This window comes from Peromyscus californicus, unplaced genomic scaffold, assembly GCF_007827085.1.
Source record: "Peromyscus californicus insignis strain IS unplaced genomic scaffold, ASM782708v3 Scaffold_11__1_contigs__length_118956290, whole genome shotgun sequence".
NCBI classification, from domain to species: Eukaryota; Metazoa; Chordata; class Mammalia; order Rodentia; family Cricetidae; genus Peromyscus; species Peromyscus californicus.
Genome location: NW_026294402.1, coordinates 31,988,314 through 32,006,623, shown reverse-complemented (window position 1 = coordinate 32,006,623; position 18,310 = coordinate 31,988,314). Strand labels below are relative to the sequence as shown.

The following is an 18,310-nucleotide window of genomic DNA, read 5'->3' as shown; positions in this document are numbered from 1 at the left end:
ACCAGCAGAGCTTACGTAGCAAGCTCCAGGCTGGTGAGAATTTATCTCCGACAAGCAAAAACCCAGGTGGGTGGCACCGGAGGAGCGACACCTGAGGTTAACTTCTGGCCTTCACATGCAAACATATCCACCGTGTGTGTGTGTGTGTGTGTGTGTGTGTGTGTGTGTGTGTGTGTGTGTGTGTGTGTGTGTGTGTGTGTGTGTGTGTAAAATCCCCAGATTAACACAGCTACAGGGGATGGCCACATAGTATCTAGCACAGCAGCAGCCATCCTTTTAGCCAACACTGCTCCCTCTACTGGCTGCTTTACCGTTTAGTATCCCTAAGCAAACAGCACAGACCTGCCCAATCAGAGCTCATCCATAACATCTTTACATTTTAACTACTTGCCCCACACTCCTGCCCAATTCCAGACTTTGGATTTCCTCACCACAATTAGCTGCTGCTTCTGTGTGTTTCAAGTGGATCTGTGTTGTCTGAATCTGGTCCCTTTTATCCTGTTTGTACGTTATGGACACGTAGGCTAATATAAAGGTGTCAGGGGCTTAAACACTGAGTCAAACTGCTTCACTTGAATCTTGACTCCTGCCCACCCTTTGCTGAGTGACTCCCCCAAGTCTGCCTGTTGTGTGGAGTGGGGGCACTAACGACCTATTTTATAGATCTGAAACATGACAGCAAAAATGCGTACAGTGCACCTTGAAAAATACCTGGTGTCTCGATACACGGAATAAAAACTGTCATGTCTGCACGAATGACATGCACTTATTCCCAAGTTTGGGGTCGGGGTGCACCTACAGATTAAAAGGTTCCGTTCTATCAACCATAAAATGTCCTCTCCAGTCCTAAATTGTCACATCCCATTCAGGATAATCAGCACATTTCCAGATTATTCTGTATCTGATTGTCACACCTGGCTAAGCCACAGGCTGGACTGACATGTTTGTCATTTGTTTTTATCATTGTTAGTACTTCAAAGGAACTTTACCCTCATAGATACAAGTTAGGGAAGGTGGGTGCAAACAGCTAACCAGTGTAAAACTCAGGAGTTACCTGAAAGCCAAAGTTGATCTTGAAACAGAGATATGAAATGCAAGGGATGCATGGGGAGTTGGTGCCAGTGCCTTGAGGGTCACTACTACCAGCTGAGAACGTTCAAACCTGTCCTCTTCTCTGCCTGTTTCTCATTTGAGAAATAACAGCACATTTCTTTACACATCAGAGTCAGGTAGAAATACTTAGCTTCAGCAGCAATGAAGTTGAGTTGATAGAAAAGTTGAGGTCTTGAAGAGCAGAACAGGAAATTGATTAATTTATTAGAGTAAAAGCATCTGAAATACCTTGGACTCCTCCATCCTGCTCCTTCCATTGCCTCACTCCATCAGCACTCATCAGTGTTGAAGTGCAGAGTGTGTTCTGTGGACGAAGAAACGCTGTGTGCCCAGTGCCTGAGCACTGATACAATTCCTCTAATGGATTTTTACATTCACTATCTGAAACCCTGGATCAGAAAGGAATCTAGCTTTTCTTCCCTTTTACTAGTGAGAAATTTAAGTTGCTTCTCAAAACATTACTCAGTATGCTTTGCTGGTTTGAGACATTTCTAAACTATTACACAGTATCGCTTAACTGACTGGACAGACATTCCACTGTAATGGCGCTGGGAGGTCCTGCTACTTTAGCTCGTCAGGATACCATCCTGGAAGGCTATGGAATGGTTTGTTCTCTCCTAGACTTCCTCTCCTTTTCACTTTCCAAACAGTGGGGAATCACCAGTCTTTCTGGACAGCGAACCAACAGCACGACGTGCCCTCTAGAGAGAATGGCTAACGGACACTGGGATGATTTGGATTGGTATTTGGGGGATAACGCTACGCAAGCCTGTCTCCAGGCAGGCCCCGAACATGAGGAGGGATGCAGCAGACATCACTGTAGGGGTGTCCCATGTTGACATCTCTGAAATTCATTGTTTCATTCAGCCTCCCACTTCTGGGTTTTTGTTGCTACTTGTTTTTTAAGGTTGGACAAAATTACCTTGAAATGAAAGTAATCATTTGATCTCACCATACTAGTTATTACAAATAAGAACTGTAGAAAGCAAGCCAAGGGGCTGGAGAGATGGCTCAGAGGTTAAGAACACTGGTTGGTCTTCCAGAGGTCCTGAGTTCAATTCCCAGCAACCACATGGTGGCTCACAGCCATCAGTAATGAGATCTGGCGCCCTCTTCTGACCTGCAGGCATACATGTAGGCAGAACACTGTATACATAATAAAATAAATCTTTAAAAAAAAAAAAAAGAAAGCCGAGCTTAAATGCTTTATATGGTGTATGTGTGCACACGTTTTTGTGTCCACATTGTATAAAGCCAGCTCTTAATATATAAGCCTCTCATCTACACCAATTAAAAAAAATGTATGGCAATGATATTTGGGAAGGAATTTAGGTTTTTTTCACCTTTACCAAGTTCCTATGTAGATAACTAAAATTTCATAGCTATTATCTACTGACTTTATAGATACCTTTTATTATTGTTGTTTTGGTTTTGTAGAGCTTTTTAAAGATTTATTTATTCATATATTTTATGTACATGGATGCTCTGTCTTCATGCACACCAGAACAGGGCGCCAGATCTCATTACAAATGGTTGTGAGCCACCATGTGGTTGCTGGGAATTGAACTCAGGACCTCTGGAAGAGCAGCCAATGCTCTTAACCTCTGAGCCACGTCTCCAGCCCCAGTTTTATAGATTTTTATTTTTAAGCTCGAGGACAATTTTATTAGAATTTAAAAGACAAAACCCCAGGCTAGGTAAGCTGTTGATCTCAGCAGCTGCCTGGAGGAGGAACATGCAGAAGACAAAATCTCTGCGATACCAGCATTGGTGCAGGACAGGCAGCTGGCACCACGTGGCGGGGAGGGCAACGGCTGAACAGAAAAAGTAGAGAAGCCCAAACTATCAGAAAAAGTGGACTTAGGTTCTGACCAACATCTGAAAGGAAGAGGAAGAAGAAAAAGTTGCCTCTTTCTGAGTTAGTACTTAGAAAAGTAAGGGGACCTACCTAAGCATAGTATCTCGCTGAAAGGATCATTATCCCAGCTATCTCTTTAGTATGGGTAAAGGGAACCTGCTGTCCTCAGGCTGATCCCTTGGCCAGGTGACTGACCCAGCCCAGCTGGGCTGTTAGGTCTCTACTCAGGCCAGAGATTTCACCCTCGTGACCAGAAGTTTACCCTCCATGGGCCTTGGTTGCTTCTCTAACACTGCCCCCTCTGAAGCCGTAACCCTAAATCATTTATGAACTAGGACAGGGATCAGAATCCCCAAACACTTCTGATATCTTTGGCTTCTAGTTGAACACCTTCGCAGAAGAATAAAAAGCTCCATTTTCAGGAACCTTTCTAGGCCCTTCCTTCCAGAGTCGCCTTGGCAGCAAGCTTCTCAGGAGGAGGCACGAGGCAGTCTGTGATAGTCAGGGTTGGTGCTCCACCTGGGTCGGTTAAGGCACCCTAGAGGGAGGCTCACAGGCACCTGGAAGCTTCTGTGCACTGTGAAGGAGCCTGAGCTCCAGACTGTCTACTGCCTTCACAGTTTCCACATGTCCCCCTCTCCACTCCATTCCCAGAGCAATGTCTTCCATCTCTGCCTCATGGGCCCTAAGTCAGACTAAGAATCAGTTTCATTTGAAGGTTTCCGAATAAAACCTCATCTGGGAAGTTTCCCCAAAGGAGTCAGTTCAAGTGGAGGTATTGTACCTGGTCCTCACCAACCCTGACTCCCAACAGTCACTGGTTCTGGCCCCTGGTCATTTGAGGCTGAGCTCCCATGAGGCCGTAGGACCGGGTTTTCCTATAGCCTGACAACAAACAGTACCAAGGAGAGAGAGGACAAAGAAGTGGCCCTGCTCTCTCAAGTTCTCATCCAGAGAGGGTTTTCATCTATTGCGAGAGGGACCGGATTCTGCCACATCTAGGATTGCCAACTGGCTGCTGTGTAAAGCCCAAGTGAGTTCATCACCTTAAACCTCAGGACTTTTCTATTTAAAAATAAGAGCAGTCATAATAAATAGACTGTTGTAAATCTGAGGTCCCAAAGGAATGGCTACAGCCCAGGCACCTGGCGGGCACTGACTCGCCTTTCCAGCTTGTTCTCTGGCTCTCAGAATAGAAGACTCCTCTCCACTCTGCTCTAGACAGGCAGGATGGCACTTCCAAAGCAGAACCAGATCAGACCCTCTACCCCATTTGTGACAAATTTTATTGATCTGGGAAATTAGACAAATGTAAAGTTATAATAATGCTGAGAATATGCATGCCTTACTAACTTTGGAGAAAGAATTTCCACGATGAAAACAGAGAGGCAGGCATGTCGGGGCACACTTGTAATCCTAGTACTCAAGATGACTGAGTCAAAAAGATCAAGAGTTCAAGCCAGCCCATGATCCCTAGTGAGACCCTGTCTTAAATAAATTAGCCAACTAACCAATTGACAAAGTATAAAAAGGTCAGGCCTGATGGTTCAGGTCTAAAATCCGAGCTACCTGGGAAACTAGGGCAGGATGGCAAGTTCAAAGCCTGTCTGGGATACAGAGGAAGTTCAAGGCCAGCCTGGGTAACTTAGTGCAATTTTCTTCAAGATAAAAAGTAAACAGAGAAGCCGGGCAGTGGTGGTGCACATCTTTAATCCCAGCACTCAGGAGGCAGAAGCAGATGGATCTCAGTGAGTTTGAGGACAGTCTGGTCTACAGAGTGAGTTCCAGGATAGCCAGGAATGTTACACAGAGAAACCTTGTCTTGAAAAACCCAAAAAAATAAATAAATAAATAAATAAAATAGAGGGATAGGATGGTAAAATACTTACCTATCATGTGTGAAGCCCTAGGTTCAATCCCCAATACTACCAAAGTAAAAAGAAAAAGGGCCAAAGCCCAAAGAGGACTCCTACATGACACTAAATACTTAAATAAGGCATCCAGAGGCCACCAAACCCTGGAAGAAGACCCAAGATACACGGTAGGAAGACATCTAACATTTCCATACCTCTCTTCTAATCTCTAAGCAAACTTAAAACGTAAATTTATAAAAGCTGCAGGCAGGAGTTTGAAGAGAAAGCCCTTTGGTAGCTGTTTATTGCTTTATTAGAACGCAGGCAAGTGCCACTCACTTTCTAGAGCTCTGTGGAATTACATAAGGAGTGGTCACTAACTGCTGCCGAATACAACCTCTAAGCTATCACAGTAAAGCAGCCTTTCGTGTCTGAATGCCTTTCTCTTCCAAACAAAAGGACCAGGATCTTCTGTTGGTCTACAGAGCCTTCTTCTCCCCAAATCCACTACTGATGGCTTGACTGAACATCTGCCCCAAGCAGATCACTGTCACTACTTCCCATTCAAAACAGACAGAAGTTCTGGAGTATGGGTACCGAGAAGACAGTCAGATCCATCTTCAGATGGTGACAATCTACACCCAGGGTCGGTTTTGCTGCTGAGTTCTAAAAGCCAGGGCTCAAGAGGTTTGTCTTAGTGACAAACAGTCATGCCTCTGGTCTGAAGACATGAAGGTCGTCATCAATGCTCCAGTGAGTGCCTTTGTGCTCATCCATGGCATCAAAATGTCCCATGTTTCCGTTACCATCCTCAGCAGGACCGCAGTGGTTTGGCATAGATTGGTTCCAGCACATGATGAGTAAGAAGCAAGAAGAGGCCTCCAAGAAAGACTGCACTGAGGAAAGCCAGCAGGACATAGCGGCCGATGAAAAAGGCATCCACAATCTGGAGAAAGAAAATACCAAAGTGGAATCACCGCCACTCCAGCACCCTGCCTGTGTTCCTCTGAGATCTGATGGCAGTGCCCAAGGCTTCTTGGTAACTCCCAGTAGCATCCTGCCCTGGGTTCCCTCTGCATATGAGTAAGAAAACTTTCAGCACCCGAGTAGAAGATACAAGGTTTTTGAAGAAGGGGGTGGGGAGGGGGCAACAACTAATTACTAATACTACTAATAATAATAGGGCACAGGAAACAAATGGTTCAATTTAGAAGAAAGGGTGGCTTTCAGAATGAGAAGACTTCAGCTCTCATCACAAGAGTTCTGAGCCCTAATTGCAAGGGAGTGAGGAAAGTGGCCACTTATCTAAGACATTAAAACACTAAAAGGTACATAACTTACCCCAGCATACAGCTGGTTGCTTGGTAACCAGTCTTACGTGAAGCTCTAATGCTACTGGTCTTTGTTGACAAAAACCTGTATCTGGTACTGGCTCTCCCCAGCTGCCTGCTGTCCATTTCCAGAGAACAGAGCCCTATTCTTTACCCCAGAGTGAAGCAGTGGTACTTAAGTGGGTGGGGAAAGCAGGTATCATAATCCAAATGAGTGCCTAACTTCACAGAAGCCCTGAGAACTCATTTCCGGGAGAGGTTCCCAAATAGCTGACAGTAACTGTCACAGCCTAAATAATGGCCCAGAGATCCTAGTCCCTAGAAACACACTGACTCATGACAGAATGGAGTTAAGGTTGTGACCTGAAGGAAGGGAGATTAGCTTGGATTGTCCAATCCAGGCAGGCCCAATGTAAACAGAGTCCTTACAAACTAAAGACACTTTGGAGGCAGAGGTAAGCAGATCTCCAATGAGTTCCAGACCAGCCAAGGCTACATAGTGAGACCTCGTCTCAAGAAACAAAACAAAATGAAAGAAGAGGCAGAAAACAGGTTTGGGGAAAGAAATGTGAGATGGATGCAGTCAGGGATGTAACCCACTGCCGGCTCTGAGGATGGCCATAGACGGAGGCCATGGGCCAGGCACTAGGAGCAGCCTCTAGAGCTAAAAGAGGTCAGGAAATTGGGCATTCTTCCAGAACCATTGGAAAGATGCATGGCCCTGCTCACCCTTGATTTTAACTCAGGGAGATTGATGATGGACTTCTAACCCACGCAACTGTAGATAATAAATGTATGGCAGGAATTTGTTACAGCAGCAACAGAAAGCTAATACAATGCTGATGCACAAAGGTCCTGAACAATCTAAGCATTGGTATGTGTGAGGTCCAAAGACACCAAGAAGAAGGCTGCAGCCACCCCAGCTGCTCCAGAGACTACCCCAACAGTCAACTTACAATCAAGGTCAGTTTGATAAAACAGCTTTAATGTAACGTTGACCTTGGCTCTGGTACCGAACAAGTCTCTTGCGGGCTACATGTTTGCTCGCTCGACTGTTTCACTTTTTAATTAGCCAATTAGCAGGCCTTGGGTGCAGAAGGCCCAGGCCATGTATTATTGATACAGTATTGAGCCAGGCTGCTGCAGGGGCCAGCTCTCAGAACCTGAAAATGAGAACTCTGATTCTGCTGGCCGTGCTGACAAACATATTTTGCTCAATCCCTGTTGTCTCCTGAGTCCGAAACTTCTATGACAGACTAGAAGGATTGATTTAGGAGTGGTGCTTGTTCTGTGCCTGTTGTAGCAGTCACATTTGCAGTAATTAAAAATATGGCAGCACACATCACTCTTTTCTCCCAAAAACAAAGACACTGGGGTGGGACAGATATAGAGAGAGCCTGTTCCAAGGGAATAACTCCTGGAATCTGTGTGGTAAGCACAATTTCCCTTAGAGTTTCCAGAACTGGAAGTATGTGCTCATTTTATGTCAAAAATTATGTAATTTTGTGGGCCATATCAGATTGACAATCTGTCAGATCTGGAGAATATTCTGTTGAGATATTCTGTTGAGTTCCGACAAGTTTGAAGACTTTGAGGACAGAGCTCAGCTTAAATCCTTGCTCTCCTTCTTCCTGGACAGTGTCAACTCAAGCAGGTCACCTGAACCTCTTACCTAGAAAAACAACAGGGTCTACTTCACATGACATGCAGTGTTGTGTGGTTTCAGTGAGACAATGTAAACAAGGTGTGGAGCACAGGTCTTGGTATACAGTAGTCTTCTAAGAAATGTTAGCCACATCATTGTTTCACCTTCAAAATTAAAGTAGCTAGTGAGAGGAAACAGAACGCCACAAGAAGATGTAATGGGACAGAAGAGGTCAGCACCCTTAGCAAGAGCCTAGGGGTTTGAGACCAGCCACACATGACAGAACCTGAGCCCCACCTCAGGAATGAACCGGAACAGGTGAGGTCTGCTGAAATGGGACAATGAGAGAGGGACATACACCGACTTACAGAAGTAGGGCTGGCTGGTGTGGTCTAAGGAGTAAGGATAACAGAGTCATTGGTACAGAACTCTCTGCAACGTCCCCTTCGGCTTCTCCTGGAAAGGCTCCTCTTACCCACGACTCTTGTTGACAGAAATGATTCTTTTGACACCACAAGTGGAAAAAGTCAACCTCAGAGGATGGAAAATCATGTCACTCAGCACCCTGAGAACACTACATCAGTTCTGACCCAGGGGCTGAGATTCTGGACCAAGGCTACCCGGAATGGGGAACACCACACTTAAAGCCTATGCCAGTTCCTAGTTCCTGACTCTTGTCTTTCTGTCTCCACGGTGAGGAGTGGTTTTCCACACTGCCATTCAACTTGACGCAGGCAGCAGATGATAGCACACCAGGTAAATGACTGCCTGGTGCTGCTGCAGGTGGGATTCACAGACCCTTCCCCAGGGGAAAGGGACAGAGGCCTTGCAACTCTCCTGGAGCACCATATTGTTTGGACAGGTCGCAGGGTAGGATGGAGGAAGCTGAGATTGGGCCAAGAATGAAACCCAGTAGGTTTACCTTCGTTTCCATCTCTGGGGCCGGGAATTCACTGGCTCGAGGGAAAAGCAGTAGAATTGTAGTGATTATCAGAGCACCAAGGAAGACAAAGACAATGGAGAACCTGGAAGCAAAGAGACTGAGTATCAAAGGCACTGCTGACCATCTACTTCTAATCAGTGGGGCCTGGGCGGGCTCCTCCCTGGGGTCAGCATTCTATGCTGAGGTCCACAAAGTCCTCCACCCCAAAGCCTTGCTTCCTAAGACAGGTACCAGCTGAGTACATTCCTATTTATTCCTGGTAATTCCCAATTCCTAACAATGGGAATTCCGAGTTTTCTGTACAAAGTGTGTTTACGAGAACACACACACACACACACACACACACACACACACACACACACACACACTCCTCCCCCATCCCCACACACTTTTGCTCTTTTCAGACCAGAACACTTCAGTAAATACTGTAGCTCTCCATTTATTACTGACATGGCCCTCCCAGAGAGTGTATCTCAAGTGTCTCCGGGGCTAGGTTATAGCCTGATACAGAGGGCCAGGCCAACTCACTATAACTTCAGTGTCCGTGGGCCCGGGCTAGAAGGAGCCTTAGGGACCGGACCAAGCATGTGTCATAAATCTGAACAATTAGACAAAACTTCCACCTACAGCTCCCAAGGAACACAACAACAGCCAAAGCAGCTTTGCTTGTCATCTCTGGTCTCCCTCATGCCCCCACAGTGAGAGCTGAGACGCACTTCCGCCCTCTTCCCACCTCTGCCTGAGCATAAATAACACAGTTAGTGCTTATGATAAGAGGTTAAAATGCAACTCATTCAAACTGCCAGTAATTACAAAAATGATCTTCTGAATTCTAAATGTTTAATGAGCATCAGCGATTTTTGCCTCTAATTGCTTTTACCTAGGACTCCAGGCTGGAAAGAACGCCTTACCTAGCTATCCCAGAGGCTCTGGATAACAGCACACACAGCAGCAGCACCAACACCCAGATCAGAGCGAGGAGGAACACGCCAGCACCCACTCCCAGCACCATGCCAGCCATCCTAGGGGACAGAGGGCAGCGTTAACCTCTGGCTGGACCACCCTCCCCCGTCGTGTGCGCCTAGTATTCAGACAACATAGAAAGCCTGAACTCAATATGAGCAATCCTGATGACCAGTATGTCTGGAGGCTCACTCATGATGGGTCTTTAATTTTCGGGAATGTCCAGCCCCAGAGTCCCTTAATGAAAACTGAGAATGTTGAACCCAGAGTTTTCTTTGGGTAGGAATAGGGGTGGGGAATCTGGGGGCTGGGATGAAGCTGCTTTCTGGTCTCACGTTGTCGTTTCAATTTGGTCTCTTCGGCTCTGCTTTGACTTCCACCTGAGCTCACATTAGAAATCTAAGCTCTCTCTGTCCACACATCCTAACCAAGGGCTCTCAGATGACTGCAGAGCCAACGCAGAAGCCGAAACTTTAGTTAAATCTGAGGTATGAACTTGATCTCAGCAGGCCATCACAAGGCAGAAATTTCCACTCTGTCGTCAAGTTCTTGTTCACAGAAGGAAGAAAACTCCCAGTCCCTAAACGAAGATGCCACCCTTTGGGGCACTTACAATATGCTAAGTGCTTTACCAGACCTGGCGTGTTTAGTCATGGCAATCAGAAACGTACTATTACATCTGAGTTACACAAGAGGCAAGTTAGTGTCGGTTTCCTAATGGAGGCTCACAACAAGAGGAATTCGTTCTCAGTTCTTGAGACCATAAGTCTATAACAGAGGTGTCCATGGGGCAACACCCAGGATCTAAAACAAGATGCTTTCTTGGGTCTTCCAGTTTCTGGTGGCTCCAGGATTTCCCTGGCTACAAGGTTCCTGTAACTGCCATCAACTCCACATGACACGTCCCCCCTGTCTTCTGTCTGCCCATTATCACTAGACAAGGCCCTTAATCACACATGCAAAGATCCTTCTGCCAAATAAAATCACATTTACGGATGCTGGAAGTTAGGTGTGGACATCTTTTGGCGGACACTATTCACTCCGCTAATGAGCTAACACCGTTCTGGAGCACCTCCCCAAGTCTCCCTTTCAGTATCAGAGGCCCATCTTCAGAAAACAGAGTCGTCCGTAGGTTTCTGGACTTCTTTACCTTATGATTTAAATACAATGGAAATAGATTGAGGTGTTCCGTTGTAAGCTTACTGGAAAAGAGACTCTAAGCATGAACTGGAAAAAAAAAGAAAAAGAAAAAAAGTTTATTCAATCAACACTGTGCTGCGCCCACATGGAAAACACTGCTCCTAGTCAGGATGACAAAGGAAAAAAGATACATATCCCAGCAAAAGCTACAGTAACTCTCCAAAAGAGTTAGTCTCTCTCCGGCTAGTTCTTTTGGAGCACTCTTCCCCAACGGTAGGTAATGACCCAGGCTCCTGCAGGCCAGGCAAATGCTGTACTATTGAGCTATCACCTCAGCCTCCAGGGTTAACACTTGTATTCATTTGTTTACAAGTTCACTTTGTCTCTCTTATTAAGATAATAAACCCCCGAGGGCAGAAACTGTTTTCCCCACCCTGCTATCCCCGGTTCTCAGCATGAAGATTGTGTGCAACAAATATTTGCTGATGAGTAAGTGAAGCCAGGCTGACCAGTCCGCAAAATGCAAGTGAAGGGGTGACAAGGTCACAGCAAAGTGTAGAAAGATGATGGAGACTGCTGGTTAATACCTGCACACCGCTAACAAGGGGAGTGCCTCACAGAACAGGGGAACCTATTAGCGAAATGGAAACTTTAAAACGTTAATATGTAACATTCTAAAGGGCTCTGAATCTAATGTACACCCAAAGCCTGATGGGTAAGGAGGAACTGGGCTCAAAGTCCACAGTGGCCCTGACTGCAGATGGAGGCCTAGGAGGGCTCCTCCAGTGAGACTCCAGCCTATGGTACATAGAATCAGAATCAAGGAGAGGACAGGGTATAACGTTGGGCCCTTTGAGGGCCCAGCAGTGTTTGAATAGACTTCGAAAAATCTACTAAGAACTTAGGTGAAAAAAGCAGGCCAATGACTCAGGCTATGGCAAAAAAAAAAAAAAAATAAGAAAAAAAAGGCCAACTGGAGAGAAATCTGAATCCTAAGCCTGCATTACCTACAAGCACAGAGTTAGGGTCCCACTATCAGGCTGTATGGGATTCCTAATAGAAAGATTAACTACAATGAACTGTTGTGGAATCACCTTTTTGTACACTGTGAAGATGTGTCACTCTGACTGGTTGAATAAAAAGCTGAATGGCCAATAGCCAGGCAGGATTTCTGGACAGCAAGGATGCTGGGAAGAAGGTGAAGACGCCAGGAGACAAAGAGCAAGCAGGACGGGCAGTACGGAGATGAGGTAATAAAGCCACGAGACAGAAAGTAAATTAATAGAAATGGGTTAAGTTATAAGAGCTAGTTAGAAACAAGCCTAAGCTAAGGCCGAGCCTTCATAATTAGTATAAGCCTCCATGTCGTTTTTTGTTAGCTGGCAACCCAAAGAAAATACAATAAATACAAGAACTAAATAAATAGCTACAACAAACAACTACAAAAAATAGATAACTACAATTAACTACAGAAACTTCAATAAACGTGAGAAACCTACAGGATCCCCAACAGACTAAAGTCGCTGTTGGGGACAACACTCAGCACACATGCAAGGCTCCTTCGAGAGTAACTGTGAGGGAGCTGGGGAACTGGTTAAGTTGGCGAGGGGCCTGCTGAACAAGCATGAGGCCCCCAGTTCCAATCTCCAGCACTCACATAACGGCAGGGGTGTCCACCTGTGATCCCAGCACTAGGATGTGGGGAAAGGAGGGCCTTGGAGCTCACTGGCTAGCCAATCTAGCCAGTTGGTGGACTCCAGGTTCAGTGGGAAATCCTGTCTGAAAAGTAAGGTGGGGAAGCAATCAAAGAAGACGCATGGCATTGACCTCTGGCTTCTACCACACACTTGCATATAGACCTGCACACATACATGCACACACCCACACAAACATACACCCAACCAGCACACAAAGCTTTGAAAGAAGAAATGAATATGAAATAGGCTGGGGGATGCAGATCAATGGTAGAGCACACACCTATCACAAACGAGGCCCTGGGTGCAGCCCTCTGTATCACGTGGAATATAACATTTTTATTTATTATGCAGCGATAATCACGGACTCACAGTAAATGTAAGCACCCCAGACTTGACTTTGAAATATTCTCATTCTGGATTTAAAAAAATAAAAGCAGCTCTGTACAAAAATGACAGAAAACGCAAATGAGAAGATGAAAACTTAACTTTGAAAAAGGCATATGAGGCAGAAACTAGCAAAGCAGATATGGGAAAAGGAGGAAATGGGGCAATGACAATAAACACAGAGTTCTAGCCTTGCAGGATGAAAGTTCTGGAGATCTGCTTCACAGTAATGTAAACACTGAGCACTACCGAACTGCATGCTCCAAATGGTTAGGTTGGGCAACTTCATCTTGTGTGGCTTGCCACAAGTGGGTAAAACAAAATAAAATGGAAGTTAGTGGAGCAATAAGTAATGTAATAAAATGCAAATTAGTAACAAGAAAATATATGTAAAATATATGAAAACATCAGTAAGAACAGTTTTGAAAGGAATAACTTAGCCAAGAGATGTAACCTGAAGGAAATATGAACCTAACACAAAGCCTCAAAATGTACAGTCAAAATAGACAAAAGCGTCATAATAAATGGCAAACCCAAATTAATGGATTTTATTATTATTTCAGAAATAAATTAGAGTAAAAATGAGAATAAACTTCATACAGAGGATAGCTGAATGGCTAATATATGTAAAGGTCCTTACCTCACTAGCCACTGGAAAAATGCAGATAAAAATCAAATGAAGTATCTCTATATATCTACCAGATAGTCAAAAGGTCAATGGCAGTCTATAAAGACATAGAGCATATGCACACAATCGATCATACAAATGATAGCATAAAGCAATACAAATGAATAAATTACAATCACATCCAACAACACAGGTGAGTTTCACAAGTGTTAAGTGAAGGACAGAGTAAAAAGTTCATTGTAGATTCCAATTATATGATGTTCAAAAACAGGTCCAACTGCTCCAGAGTACCCTGACTGATTGGATGGGGCATGGATAATAAAACTGGTTTTTGATCTGGGTGTTGGTTACCTGGCTTTGTGACTTTGGTAATCAGTATCCAGCTACAGATACTTGAGGTTTCTGCTATTTTCTATTGTGTTACACTTAACTACACAAGCCTTTTGTGAAATGACTCAACAGTCATTGGATAGTTAATGAAATCAAGAGTGTTACCTTTTTAATTTTTTATGTAAAATACTTTTTTAAAGGTGTAGATTCCCTTTAGAGTAAAAAAAAAAAAAAGGTATAGATTCTTTATGACGCATGAATCTACATAGACATGCACAACACATTACAGACAGTGAACATTGTACCTGGGCATTTCATGGTATTTGGGGAGAGGGGGTGGGGATGAGAAGCTGATGTGAAACAGACTAGTCATGAGCTAGCTCTTGAAGCTGGGTGACAGATGAGTAGATGTTAGCTTCACAGTTTTCTAAAGATCTGAATGGAGTTCAAACTTGCACAGTAAAAACAGGTATGCATATGCACATGTGTACAAGTATAATTAAATGCAACAAATATTTGTTAAGATCTTTGTAGCTAAAATTATGCAACTTCATGAAAAGGCCCTTTAAAAGTACCTGGACAGTGGGATAGAGCAGGCTGTGTAGAGAAGTAACTTATGCTTTTAGATGAGTTGGCTTAATTTTAAAAAAATCTCTATTTTTCTTAACGTAAAAATTCAGTGCAATTCTAACCAAAATCCAAAAATACTTTTTTTTTTTTAAGGAACTGGAAAATGAATCCTGAATTCACACAGGAGAGTAAAGAGCCAAGAATAGCCACCAGCACTCTGAGAACTAGGGATGGCAACACGCCCACCAACTGCCACAGACGCATTATGAAACCAAGGTAGTTAAAACAGCGAGACAAAGACACATGGACCACTAGCACGAAACTGGAAGCCCAGACACAGGTCTGTGCACTTGTGAGGACCTCATCCTCCCTAGGAAGAAGATGGCTTCGTGGCCCAGTGCGTCAAGGGCTCCCCAGTGGTGGTGACATAAACGATTATCTAACCAGACAACAATAAAACTCGACCTCTACTCTGTAGCACGTACAGAAGTCGATTTTTAGTGGAAGTAATTTATCATGAACGAGCATATGTTTAAATATATGAGTGTGCAGGCTGACTACACGAGAATACATAATGAAGTACAGTAGCCAGATGCTCGCACCTAAACTTAGCATCGGCGTGTGTGCGTTGCGTGCGTGCGGAAGCGCCACGTGCAGACTATGCAGGTGTGCTGTGCTGGCAACTCAAATACCACGAGCTGTGCTGCCCTTCAGTTACATGAGTTTTCTAGATGGAGGACCCTGGCTTGTTCAAGTTCCAAACCCCAGATCAGTGTAAGTTTCCCTTGATTTACATTCCTGGAAATTACACTTCATTAAACTGTGCCAGAAATGTATGTGAACACAAAAAAATGTAGTTAGGTTCTAGACCCAGATAATTTTTAAATGAGAACACTGGAAAGTTGCACAAGATGCAGGGCAATTCTTTATCTGAGGAGTGTCCCAACACTGCACACCCAACATTCTCAGCTTTCTGGTCTATTCCAACCATAATAATAACTAAATATGGCCTCACAAATTCTCAAATGTTCCTCAGAGACATGCACCTCCCTTGAAAAGTTCAAACAAAAGTTTAGAAACTCTCATATAAGGAGACACATATGAGGACATTCCATGTAATTTCAATAGCAAAATAGGAGGGGAAAAGCCACACCCCTGTCAGATGGGTTTATTATATTCTCACAATGAACACTTCAAATGAAAGTACTTGATCTATATACACTGACATGAATGTATCTCAAAAGCAGTGCCGAGCGATAAAAAGCAAGTTACAACCCAGGAATAGTGGCCTCTGTCTGTGATACCAGCACTTGGGGGAACTGAGGCAGAAGGATCCAGGCCAGTGAGGCCCTATCTAAAACAAACCCAGACACAAATGCACACATGCAAATACATAAGTAAGTAAACAGCTGTTCTTTCTTTTTCCTCTCCCGGGGACAGTGCTCAGAATGGTCCAGCATTTGACATACCATCATAGGCTTTCCTACGATACAGCCTCTAACAAAACTAGGCTGTTTCGAACCCCTGGCAACAGGATTGTTCACCTTTACACCGAGAAGGTTGAGAAAGCACTACCTCCGAATGTGGTGTGAGGGGGTTCCTGCTGTGAGATCTCAAGCCCATACGAACGAGATCGTCTAAAACAAGGAAGCATGTCAGCTGGGTCTATGGCGGTTCCAGGTGTGCCAAGCGTGTCCGAGACAAGATCAAGTGTGCTTCCTTACTGAGGAGCAGAAAATAGTTGTAAAAGTGTTGAAGGCATAAGCACAGAGTCCGAAGCTCTCAGGGAAAAAAGCAAATAAATAAACGTAAGCTGTAAACTGAAATCCAAAGCATACAGTTTATATTTTAAACATAAAAGAATAATCTTCAGCCGGGCGTGGTAGCGCATGCCTTTAATCCCAGCACTTGTGAGGCAGAGGCAGATATATTAAAAGTATAGCAGCGTGGGTATTGGGCTGGGGAGACGGTTCAGTCAGTAAAGTGCTTGCCCTGGAAGCTGCAGGAGTTGAGTTAGATCACTGAACCATGTGAAAACGCTTGTAATTCCAGCGCTGGGAAGGCAGAGACGGCAGAGTCTGCTGGCCAGCCAGGCTAGCCTAGTTAAACTCTAGGCCAATAAGAGACATGGTCTCAAATGACAGAGTTCTTTTTTTTTTTTTTTTTCTTTTTTGGTTTTCCGAGACAGGGTTTCTCTGTATAGTTTTGGTACCTGTCCTGGATTTCGCTCTGTAGACCAGGCTGGCCTCGAACCCACAGGGATCCACCTGGCTCCGCCTCTGGAGTGCTGGGATTAAAGGCGTGTGCCACCACCACCCGGCAATGACAGAGTTCTTGAGGATAACTCCTGAGGTTATGCTCCAGCTTCCACAGGGGCACACATGCAAGGTCACCAACCCCAAACAACAACAAACAAAAGTGAGTTCAAATTAGACACAGCAATTCTGGTGTCTCTGGGAGGGAGGAGGGAAGCAGAAGGACCAGCAAAGAGAATAGAAGGGATTTTTAACTGTTTGTGATGCTTCGTTTCTTTAAAATAAAAACCATAAGCAGAATGCCAGAGTGCTAATATTTACTAATCTGGCTGGTAGGCACAACTTTTTTATTATGTTACCCAAACCAGAGATTTCAAGAGTCCCTAATTTTTAAATATTTGGGAGAGTCCTTTTTTTACTTTTTAATGTTTATTTTATTATTTTATGTGCGTTGGTGTTTTGCCTAAATATATGTCTGTGTGAAAATTTGGATCCCCTGGAACTGGAGTTACAGACAGTTGTGAGCTGCCATGTGCATGCTAGGAATTGAACCCGGGTCCTCTGGAAGAGCAGTCAGTGCACTCAACCACTGAGCCATCTGTCCAGCCCTAAGAAATTAAGAAAAGACTTCTTATGAGACTTCTTAATTTTTAAAAGGTAACCGATAGCTTGGTCTAGTGGCTTCAGGCCTATAAGCCCAGCTACCCGAGTGGCTGAGGCGTAAGAATTTCCAGTTCAAGGCCCACCTGGGCAACTTGTAGGACTGTTTAAAAACAAGGTTACCAAAGAAGGGAAAAAAAGAAAAGGGAGGAGGGGTTAGAGAGTATTCAGTGGCAGAGCTCTTAGGCCCAGTCTCCACCATATCAGGGTGGACATGTCCAGATAAGAACACTTATCTAGCCGGGCGGTGGTGGCGCACGCCTTTAACCCCAGCACTCGGGAGGCAGAGCCAGGCGGATCTCTGTGAGTTCGAGGCCAGCCTGGGCTACAGAGTGAGATCCAGGAAAGGCGCAAAGCTACACAGAGAAACCCTGTCTCGAAAAAACAAAACAAAACAAAAAGAACACTTGTCATAGCTGTGAAAATGGAAAGGGGTCCAAAGGGATATCAGAAATGACTAGTGTGGCTGACTGAGCTGATGGGACTGCCTTGAAGGAAACGTGTATTCAGGATTAGCTGCGATGTTCTGGACACCATACGATAACCTGGAAGACGTGAACAAACTCATCACCTAGAAGGCAGGATAGATGACAGTTGGAAGCGGGTAACATCGGAAACACTGACCTTCTCTCCCCACAAATGCTGACAAGCTCAGGTGACATTGAGTTACACCTATGGTATTGACTTTTAAGTGATGGGATAGACAGCTTCAAGCCCTTCTAAAATGAGGGTCATTAGTTAGTTCATAACCAAATTATACATTCTCTTGGGGCTCTTTTAGATTTTTTTTATTGATGTGTTTGTGTTTGTGTGTGATATTTGTGCAGGTGTGAACCCAGGGACTTATGCATGCTTGTGTGTGTGTGTGTGTGTGTGTGTGTGTGTGTGTGTGTGTGTGTGTGTGATGTTTGTACAGGTGTCTATGGGGGCTGAAGAGGGC

General features: G+C 44.5%; 1 protein-coding gene and 1 pseudogene across 6 annotated transcripts in view; one reads left to right on the top strand and one right to left on the bottom strand.

The window, feature by feature from the left end:
- Nucleotides 1-4,664: 4,664 nt before the first annotated feature.
- The window catches only part of Tmem218 (transmembrane protein 218), a 15,718-nt gene continuing 2,072 nt past the window's right edge, over nucleotides 4,665-18,310 (bottom strand). For 2 of the 6 annotated variants that reach the window (XM_052756598.1, XM_052756609.1), the window contains exons 2-6: nucleotides 16,031-16,178; nucleotides 10,857-10,933; nucleotides 9,655-9,765; nucleotides 8,723-8,825; nucleotides 4,665-5,770 (exon numbers count right to left, since the gene is read on the bottom strand). In XM_052756598.1, coding sequence (XP_052612558.1) covers nucleotides 5,636-5,770; nucleotides 8,723-8,825; nucleotides 9,655-9,764 — 348 coding nt within the window. In that variant the 5' untranslated portion in view covers nucleotide 9,765; nucleotides 10,857-10,933; nucleotides 16,031-16,178 and the 3' untranslated portion in view covers nucleotides 4,665-5,635. The remainder of the gene's footprint in view (nucleotides 5,771-8,722; nucleotides 8,826-9,654; nucleotides 9,766-10,856; nucleotides 10,934-16,030; nucleotides 16,179-18,310) is intronic. The other 4 variants (XM_052756588.1, XM_052756616.1, XM_052756626.1 and 1 more) reach the window with 2 other exon arrangements.
- LOC128102585 (60S ribosomal protein L34-like) lies at nucleotides 10,940-16,261 on the top strand (annotated as a pseudogene).